Raw genomic sequence first — 8,292 nt, 5'->3', positions numbered from 1 at the left:
ATGATTGTGTACCGTCTTAGACATAAGTCTCAATACCACACTTAAAACAGTTAGTCATGGGAAGATTCTAGTGTTCAGAATCATTTTTTTGACATAACTAATATCTTAACATTTAATAATTGTATTTCAAATGTTACTGTTATTAATTACATAAATCAATCATTTAATTGTATTTTAAATTTTGTTAATTTTATTTGTGTTTTAATTTTTAAATCTTTGTTGTCCTTTTTTATGCAATTGAAATTATATAATTGTCCCTAAAACTTTTGAGGGAGAAGTTTTTTATAGTGTATATTACTTTAAGTAATAAAAGAAAAGATACATTATTATAATATATATTTTAAATAGAAAATATGAATTAATTTTATATTTTAAATCAATAGTTAATGAATTGTAATTCAAATTTTACAATTTTAATTACATTAATGAATCAAATCAGTCACTTAATTGTATTTTTAATTTTTAATTGTATTTAAAATTTAAAAATTTTGTTACTTTTTTATGCAATTGACGTTACATGATTGTCCCTAAAACTTTTGGGAGGAAAATTTCTTGGACAGTGTATATACACTACTTTGAGTAATATTAAAGGGTTATGTAAAAATAAAATAAAATAAAGCTCTTATTATTTCTCTGAAAACGATTTACGTAGGTGAGCAATAGCAAGTGAGTAGAGTAAACTAGAAAATTTTAAACATGAGCAATTATATAAATAAACATAATAATATATTTTAATTTAAAATCTTAAAACTTAAATTTATGAATGTTACTTTTTACTTATATAATACTTAAGCTTTTGATTCCTATAATATCGTACTTTACTTTCTTGTTTTCCAATAGTAGTAGGAAATTGATATGTTTTTTTTTTTGGGTGAATTATAGGAAATTGAGATGTGTTTAATCTGATGTAAAATGTGTGTTACTAAGTTATTGAACTTTTGCTCAATTGATCATGTATTGTATATCGTGAATCACTACAAGTCATTGTGTTCCAAGATGCACACAGATAGTTTGTCTTGGTTCACCAAGTGATCCTTCATATTTAGTCATAGAAATAGATGATGATGATAAAACACTTTATTTTATTCGTTTTACATTTTTCTTGTGCCAAGTAGAAAGAAAAAAAAAACAATATGAAAAGCCAGAATATGGTTAAGATTGTTGTCTTGTATTCAATCTCCTCATCATAATCCTACCTTTTTACTTTGTCTGTTTCACAACTGAAACCCCAGCAAGTGGTCCAACTCTTCTTGCTTCTTCCCTTCTCCGCTTCCATGTTCCTCTCTCTCAAAGCTTTCACTTTCTGCTTCATTTGTTGCTGCTACAGTTTTTCACCCATGAATATCTTCTTCATTTGGTAATCTTTGCTTTCTAAATTCTAGCCTTCATTTTCAGTGCGTAGTTGCTTAATTTACCTTAAAGGATAACAAAATCTTTTTGTTTTGCTTTGTTTATTATCTCCGTCCTTCGTTGATGTGGGTGTTTTTTCTTATTATTGCCAGTTTAATTTCATCAATTCAGTTCTGATATGAGTTTGAAACTTGCAACTCCCAAAAACTTTGTTGTTCTCGCATGTTTGCCCCTTATGTTGTGTTCTAGTGTGTAGTATGGATATTGGGGAGGTAGAAAACTGCTATGCTAGTCTGATTGATACTTTAATTCTCAAAAAATTCATACTTAGCTATTTTTGTATTCTCTTACTTTCTTTTTCTCAAACATGGTTATCTCTGGTCCTGAATTATTTCATATATATGTACTTATTCTCAAAGATGATGAGTATGTTCTGCTCAAATAAGGTCACTGTCGTTTCTTTCCTTAAGAAGTAGTCTGCATAGATCACAACCTTAGAGTTAGTTATTATATTTAGGATGCGTGTTTTCTCTGAATGTAAAAAAAAGAAAAAGTACTTAAGCTCCTGGTATCATGTGCTTAATTGTCTGTTATCCTTTTTGTCGGTTTGGTATCCCTTGAAATTTGAGGTGGAAAATTCAGGGGCTAGTCCCTTTTTTTTTTTTGCTTATTTTATATTATTTTTTCTCTTGCGCATCCTTGAATTTTTCTTTCTCCTTTTCAAAAGGACGCAAAACTGACCTTTTCTCTTAAAACTCCTTTCGATCTACCCATTTTTTCAGTCATTAAATTTTGCTTGATGTTGAAATGAACATTGGAGTCTAGTGTGCTTTGTTCTCACAATATAAAGAACTTACTCTGCTCATATTAGAATTTAATAAAAATCACATGACAGAAGTATATACTTCATATAATGGTGGCCATGTATTGCATTAAATAAGGGGGAGCAATTGCATCAATGGTTGCATTGACCACAGTCATTGATCTACAAAAGTTCATCCAAGTTGCGATGACAAAAATTTCCATGGATACATTGAATAGAACATCAATGCTCTAGAAATTTATATTTTAGCATTGGAACTAAATTTCATATGTGTGATTCTGGCTTCCTTATATCCAGACTTTCAACCATGCTGCTGATTAACATTTTTATATTCATATTGTGCGGTTAGTTTTTGAAAATTTTCCCCTATCCTTGTACCAAGAATGACACTACTTACTAATAGGTCTGGTTTGTGCTAAGCAGATGCATCACCTTTGAAGGAAGCCCTTCAGTTTCGATCATGGCAACCAATCCATCTCATTTGCCTGGAATTCATAATGAAGAAAAAGTTGTCTCAGAGGTGACTTTCTGAAACTATCATTCCTTTTTATGCATTAGGTCTGGGAAATGTAACTTAATTGATATCCTTTCAACTGTGTAATGTTCATTTTTTCAGATTGGGAATTCTGAAAAGCAGTTGTGGGCATTGATCCATTCCAAAGGCCTTTTGCACTCTGATGCTCAAGACTTGTACCACAGGGTCCGGTCTAGTTATGAGAGAATAATCTTGAGTAATCACATGTTCTCAGAACTTCAGGATGTTGAATATTCTTTGTGGAAGCTGCACTATAAGCATATTGATGAATTTCGCAAAATAATAAAGAAAACCTCTGGTAATGTGGAGAGCAAAAAATCAGGAATGCCACAAAATCGTGCTGTGCAGGGAGACAGTGGCAATAATTTAAAGTTATTCAAGATATTTCTGACTGAGGCTGTTGAGTTTTACCAAACTCTGATTGTAAAACTTAGAAAACATTATGGAGTCCCAGTAGAGGCTTTATTTTATAAAAAGGGTTGGAACTCTGCCTCTGTTGAACCAGATGTCATGGAGAAATGCGAGTATTTATGTCATCGCTGCTTAGTTTGTATGGGGGATCTTGCCAGGTACAAACAACAATGTGAAAACCCTGATACTCAAAATCATAATTGGTCAGTTGCTGCTGCCCATTATTTGGAAGCAACAAGGATTTGGCCAGACAGTGGTAACCCGCAAAATCAGGTAAATGTTTCTTATCAATTGCAGCGTTGCATAATAGAAACTTTTATCATTTATTTGTGTTTTTTTTCTTCAAATTATGATAACCTTGTTTATTTGCAGTTGGCTGTACTGGCAACATATATTGGTGATGAATTTCTTGCTCTTTACCACTGTGTAAGAAGTTTAGCTGTTAAAGAACCTTTTCCTGATGCCTGGAACAATCTTATCTTGTTGTTTGAGAAGGTAATATGATATTAAGGCTCTTTGATACACTGCAATTCATTCTATCTATTGTTCAATGTTTCTAAGCTTCTTATACTTTCATCTTCTCAAGTGTCTCTATTAATGATCTTGCAGAACAGGTCATCTCCTCTGGAATATGTTTCCAGCAAAATCTGTTTAGATTTCTTGAAACCTTCTCGAAGAATTGGTGAAGAGACCAAGGTGCAATGGGAAGATGATAGCTCAAACTGCAACAAGTTTGAAGGCAAAAGTAGTCATTTAAAAAAGTTATGGTCTCTTGTGGTCAGAACAATAAGCTTCCTCTTCATATCGTCAAGGTATATATCTTGGATTCATTTCATTTTGTTTCAAAATGTTCTTGGCATTTTGCCTTGCCTTTTTTTATTCCTTGTATTTCCCTCTTGTTGTCAAATTGAGTCTTTCATATTCACAGTATCCTTGACTAGTATTTCTTCTTGAACACATGTATTGAGTTCACAGTTAATAACTAATTTATTGCATAGGGTTTCAAGTCACCTCAAAGTAGTTAGTATTTACATTTCCTTGTGTGTGAATACATTTTATGTTTCGAGTATCATATAAAGAGCTTTTCTATTTTACACCTTCTCTACCTCAAAAGAAAGATACTGATGATAGGTTTCTAATTGCACTGATTATTGCTGCATGCATGTTACTTATAAATAAGATGGAGAATAAGTACTTTTGTCGTTGGCAGTCCAAAATATTTAGAAATCTAGTTGCTCTTCAGAGTTATGAGCTGGTTAAGAGGTTTAAAGAAGAAACTGATTCTGGGCCTGTATCGTCTGAAGCACCAATGAGCAGTTAAGCTGCACAGCTGAAGAAATTTTGTAGTTGATTTTGAGATGACAAACGTAGACATTGGATTCCATATAATGCTTTTGAGTATTATGTCTTTATTCAAAGTAGTGTCATCATATGCCTACATTGTTAGTTTATGCCAGACTGTGCCAGACCAAATTGTTCAAGTCAACAAATTACTCATATAATTTAGATTAATGTGTACTTTTAGCTCCTTTTATTATGTGTTCTGAATTTCTGATGTCGTTTACCCCTTATCTCTTGAAACAGTTTAGAGGAATTCTCTATTGCGTTGGCATCTACAATTGGAGAGTTGGATAAAACGATGGAGCTAGAAGATACAGAACTAAAGACCATGTTGGAATCCTATAGTCAAATGGATTTAGCCAGAAGAGGTCCTTTCCGAGCTATACAAGTAGTTTCTGTTCTCATATTTTCCCTAACGAATCTGATTGATAAACTTGGAAAAGATGAATCAGAAAACAAAAATGATGGACAGTTAATGCAACTGGCATTAACTGCTGCATTCAGCTTGATGGGACGTTTCATTGAAAGATGCCTAAAGGCTAGTTCTTTGATACATTGCCCCTTGTTGCCCTCAGTGCTAGTTTTTGTGGAGTGGTGTTCAAGCATACATGAAGTATGTGCAACCGATCAAAAGAGTACAATAGCTATATCTTATTTTTTTGAAATGTTTGTTGAATTTCTAAATCAACTAAAGGATGACAAAAAGGAAACCGAGAAGCATCTTGATAGAACTCCTCTTTGGGAGGATTATGAGTTAAGGGGCTTTGTACCTATAGCTTGTTCATATCTCTCATTGGATTTTTGCGGTAATTGGGAACACATAGACAACTTTGAAAGTGGAATTGAATTGCGTACTGAGCGCATCCGAGAAGCAGCAATCAAGATAGCAAGCAGTTCAAATAATTGGCAGAAGTGGATTACATGTGATAAATTAGGAAACAAATTTTATCTGGCTAGATCAGATCAAGATCATGACAAGAAAGAAACAAAAAATGTGGAGTCCAACAGCCATAGTACAAAATTGGAAGAGCCTAATCAGCAAACCAACAAAGACACGGGAGAACAGGGTAAATGGATGGTAAAGGATAATCTAAGTAGCTCCAGCACCAATGGAAAATCTTCTGTAGTGGAAGAAGAGGAAGTTATTCTCTTCAGACCTCTCACAAGGTACAATTCAGCTCCATCACACTGCTCTATCTCTACTGATGACAAGATGACACCAAAAGACAAGGACAACCAGAGCTTACTGTCCGATGATTGTTTGCACCGTGCTAGTTCTCTACTTATGGCACAAAACCCAGCTCAAACTCAAAGTGATCCATGGGAATTCAGCATTTTGGATTTCAGGAGTGACAAATCATTCAAACAGCAAGAATCTTCAACAAGGGAATCAAATGCACATACTTTCTCCGAAGCCCCAATCTCTGCTGGCCCTCCTTCTCTCAATGCTTGGGTCCTTGATAGAGGAAGCTTGAGCCACAACAGAAACAATGGGACAAATGGCCTTAGTGAGCACAGGTTGCAGCCCATTGAGGAAATAGCTTCTTCATCCTTGGCCAGTATTTCCATCAATAAAGCTGAGAATTCAGTCACAAGCTCAATGGTTGAGTCTTCAAACTTCCATTACTCCTCTTCTGCTACATATTCCCTTCCAGTACCTTCTGCTCCATTACTTCCTGATAATGCTGCATGGTTTACTGATGCACAATCTAGTTTATCTTCTCCATTATTTCCTGACAACTCAGTACCAAAAAGTGGTTATCCAGATTGGAGTTCTACTTATGGACCACATGGATATGATCCTAGATTTCCTGTTCTATCAAGTGGATACACACCACCTGGCAGAATGACTTCTTCGGAATGGCTGCGTTGGTACAGAGAAAATTACAAACCTGAAAGGACTAACAATTACATGCAGCCCACTCATTTGAATAGTCCTGGTCCTGGTAATCATGTGAACGTTCCCTATCATGATACTTACAGGTTTGGTCAATTTGATAGATGGAGCAACCCTTTGCCATCTAACCAGTACACATATATGGAGTCCCCAGGGCCCCCACCATTGCAGCCAGGTTTTTTGTCTGCTTTTGGTGAGCACAAAGGAAGTGTCTACAACAATTTTCAAAGACCAACCCCTTATGCGTGTGGTGTAGTGACAGACCCGAGGAATGAGCCACAGTCTCTATTAGAGTGTCTGAAGGAGAAGGAATGGCGACTCCAGCCGGATCCTAATGTCAGAGGGCCTACATTCATGGGAAATTAGAAATTCTATCTGAAACTTTTTTTTTTTACTTTTGTGCACTTTGGTTCCATAACAAGCATCAAAACAGGAAAGACGTGTGCATATATGCATAGAGATGTTTCGGTCATTTCTTGAATGAATTGAGGAACTCCAAAGAAAGTGGATGAAGTATCCTCCATTCCAGTTTTTATCTCATGGAAATCTGCACTTCTTTTCTTAATCATCTGTTCTAGGATATGCATGTAAAATATGTATAGTTAGAAGAGGAAATCGTCATTCTTAGAAGTGGACACATGATTTCTGAAAACAAGGTTACTAGCCATGTTTGCTGATATATACGAGATTATCTACGGTGAGATATAAATTGTAAAGACATATATGATGCCAGAATTATGGTTGAGTATGTTATATCCAAAAATTATGGCTTAGGAAAGCCAAGTAAATGATGCCATATGTCTTTAACCATGGCAGTAAAAACAATTTTTTAAATCCTGATCCCACCTGTAATTTTACATAAAATAAAAAGTGAGGTCAATATTTAGCAAATGCAAAAAAAAGGAAAGGTAAGAAGGAAAGCACAAATTTGGACGTCTACGTTTGTTTGAAGATAGAATCAGATACTCGTACGTATCATAAGTCAAACCAGTTATCTTCAAAGCTTTAGCTCCTGTTGTGAATGAGTTTATACTTTCTTCTGCATCTTTTTAGGCTTTTGTGACTTCCCTGTTTATTCCATCTTGTAACTGGGTTTTGACTCTCTCTCTTCTTTTCTTTCGTTTTTCCTATTTCAGGGCCCAAAGTTGACTTTTGCGATGATGGGTCTGTATCTTGGCATTTGTTTCTTGGACTCCCACTATTGAATCCAACACATTCTATTGTAAATTTACATTTAGGAGTGAAATTTTGAAATGCAAGGGGAAGTGCAAGATACGAATAAGGGAGTGCAAGATTCAAATGCCTTGTCTCTTACAATTAGGTTGGGCTTAGCATTCTCTCTTAGTGCTTCATGTCGTATTCATTGTTCAAATCTGTGTCGCAAAGTCAAATTAAAGATTTATACAGTTATACAGGCACTTAGTCCTAAATGGAAATTAAGGGACGAAGTATAATATCATGAGCCTAGGCCTAGATTTCAGAGGTTTTCACTTAAATCTCTACAAAATAATATATTATTTTTGGTCATAAGGTAAATAAGATATCTTTTTAAGGGTCTAAAGCCTTCTCTGATAGTAGAATATTAGTCCTTTAAAATATTTTTTTTTATAAAAACAACTCACTTTAATCCTTAAAAATCACAGCGTACGATTATATTGGTCTTGTTTAAGTACCAATGTTTTTCGTTAAAAGGGACTCTAAAAAATATGTATCACTTGATTGTCTTCATTATTCGTGTTCCATCATGTTTGAGATTTTGAATTCAGATAAAGAATTAACCTTAATTCTCATCCCGTGAATTTCATAAATTTCCCTTCGAGAGTTTCTTAATCACAAGATTAAAATTTTCCTATCAATTTTGAGGTAAACATAGTTGCGCATAGTTACGTGTTTATTATTTTGTTTGCAGTATATTCACTCACTTTTATTGTGTAG

At 34.3% G+C, this 8,292-nt stretch overlaps 1 protein-coding gene across 2 annotated transcripts; it reads left to right on the top strand.

The window, feature by feature from the left end:
• The first annotated feature begins 974 nt into the window (after positions 1-974).
• On the top strand, positions 975-6,873 carry LOC100783891 (protein SMG7L). Of its 2 annotated transcripts, none has more exons than XM_014765802.3 (6): positions 975-1,357; positions 2,577-2,693; positions 2,790-3,392; positions 3,492-3,614; positions 3,729-3,931; positions 4,704-6,873. In XM_014765802.3, the coding sequence occupies exons 2-6, from the start codon at positions 2,634-2,636 to the stop codon at positions 6,721-6,723; spliced, it is 3,009 nt and encodes a 1,002-aa protein (XP_014621288.1). In that variant the 5' UTR covers positions 975-1,357; positions 2,577-2,633; the 3' UTR covers positions 6,724-6,873. The 2 variants fall into 2 exon arrangements, with proteins under 2 accessions (XP_014621288.1, XP_006594589.1); XM_006594526.4 differs by having other exon boundaries at positions 976-1,357; positions 2,597-2,693.
• The last annotated feature ends 1,419 nt before the right edge of the window (positions 6,874-8,292 follow it).

This window comes from Glycine max, chromosome 13 (assembly GCF_000004515.6).
Source record: "Glycine max cultivar Williams 82 chromosome 13, Glycine_max_v4.0, whole genome shotgun sequence".
In the NCBI taxonomy this organism is placed as follows: Eukaryota; Viridiplantae; Streptophyta; class Magnoliopsida; order Fabales; family Fabaceae; genus Glycine; species Glycine max.
The sequence above is the reverse complement of the archived record's forward strand: the minus strand, read 5'-3'. Positions and strand labels throughout refer to the sequence as shown.

Excerpts from the sequence above, each read along its gene's own strand:
- LOC100783891 (XM_014765802.3), top strand. The coding sequence starts at position 2,634 with ATGGCAACCAATCCATCTCATTTGCCTGGAATTCATAATGAAGAAAAA. Across the intron at positions 2,694-2,789 it reads AAGAAAAAGTTGTCTCAGAG|ATTGGGAATTCTGAAAAGCA; the intron begins GTGACTTTCTGA and ends TCATTTTTTCAG. Across the intron at positions 3,393-3,491 it reads GTGGTAACCCGCAAAATCAG|TTGGCTGTACTGGCAACATA; the intron begins GTAAATGTTTCT and ends GTTTATTTGCAG.